We start from the raw sequence: 1,531 nt of genomic DNA, 5'->3' as shown, positions 1-1,531 counted from the left end.
TTGGTTGGCTGGTTATCCCATACAGACTCAAGTAGTTGGGGTATGACAACTAGGTGCTTGTCACAGGGACACGGTTTGCGGAAAAGTTAAGCAGACTGTAGGGAAAACTAAATCTGGGATGAATGTGTGGATTGTGATAGGAGATGTAAGAGCCCCCAATAAAAGTATTTAATAGAAAAGAATACTAAATCCAGAGCCATATTGACTTTAATATTGGGTTGGCTCCATTTGTTTGTTTGTTTGAAGGCACAGGATGGTGAAGTAAGGCCCGCGGCTCCTTTTCATTTCATTTCTTACTGAGTATTTCCGCATATTGGAGCAAGGGTGTGGCAAGGATTCTTTCTTTCTCTAGGAACTTTTACAAAACCATCTTAAATCACTTCTTTAAAAGATGATGTTTTAGAGTGCTTGGGAGAGAGGAGTACAGACAATCAAAGGCATAAATCTGACCTGAACTGTTAAAACTTTGTCAGCAGACCCCCCCTGTGATGAGAGCTGGACCTGATTTGTTTTTTTCTTTATTTTTGGTGTATCTTGTTTTCTTCGGTTTTTGTTTGTTCATATTAGAGTGTATCTCAGAGGTGGTGTTCTATCAATAGAGGTCACCCTCTTGAAGCTGTGTTACATACTTTTCCGTTTTTTCAGTAAGAAACCCAGGATCGATGACCCTAGAGGGACAGTAAGAATAGGGAGTTTGGCGGGAGGGGGTACAGTGGTTGGCGGTGGGTAAAAGAGAGACGATGTCAAGGAGTCCGTGTAGAAAAAGAATGCGTGGAAACTGATGGTGGTAGCGATTGTACATTCTACTTGTCGTGATTGAAATTTGGAATGATATGACATATATATTAAATCCCAACTAAAGAATAAAAAAGATGATGTTTTTTGAAAGTAGGATCATACTCATTGTGCACTTTGACTCCTTTGCCCCTTCTCCTGCCTTTAGCTTCTGTGGCAGTAAATGGAACTAAGAGAGTTAATAATGGCAACACAGCTTCAGAGGACTCTCCTTCTGCCAAGAAAACTCGAAGAGGCCCGAAGCAAGGGGCGAAAAAGGAGCCGGAGGCCAAAGGAGAGGCTACCAGTTTCGACAACACAGAAGACAAGCAAGGTCAGCTTCCCATCTAGGCCAGGGAGGACAAGGGCAGCACAGAGTCTCTGGGGAAGGAGAGTATATGTTGTTCTCTCAACTCATATTTTTTGAGGATATAATTAATTTCTCCAGTTTTATTTTTCTGAGAAGAGTTCGTAGTGTAGGGAGACAATCAGGGTTGCTTGTGACGGACAAAACTGATTATTGACGGACCTCTAGCTAACTAGGAGTGCATTCTGGGTGGTGCAAATGGTTGATGTGGCCAGCTATTAACCAAGTGGCTTTTGAGTTTGAGTTCAGAGGTGCCCCAGAAGAAAAGCCTGGTGGTCTTCTTCAGAAAAATCAACCACTGAAAACCCTGTAGGGTTGACAGGAATCAGAGTCCGATTTTTGTTTTTCCTGTTTAACCCTGTCAGCTACACTTCATTCCCTTCCAAGTGG

The 1,531-nt window shown here is 42.5% G+C and overlaps 1 protein-coding gene across 1 annotated transcript in view; it reads left to right on the top strand.

The window, feature by feature from the left end:
* The window catches only part of PARP2 (poly(ADP-ribose) polymerase 2), an 11,696-nt gene that overhangs the window by 801 nt on the left and 9,364 nt on the right, over positions 1–1,531 (top strand). The window contains 1 exon segment of the mRNA XM_030884950.2: positions 944–1,108. Coding sequence (XP_030740810.1) covers positions 944–1,108 — 165 coding nt within the window.

The sequence above is a fragment of the Echinops telfairi genome, unplaced genomic scaffold (genome assembly GCF_000313985.2).
Source record: "Echinops telfairi isolate 266 unplaced genomic scaffold, ASM31398v2 ScPeMD7_18;HRSCAF=68, whole genome shotgun sequence".
In the NCBI taxonomy this organism is placed as follows: domain Eukaryota; kingdom Metazoa; phylum Chordata; class Mammalia; order Afrosoricida; family Tenrecidae; genus Echinops; species Echinops telfairi.
This window is presented reverse-complemented; position numbering and strand designations above follow the sequence as displayed.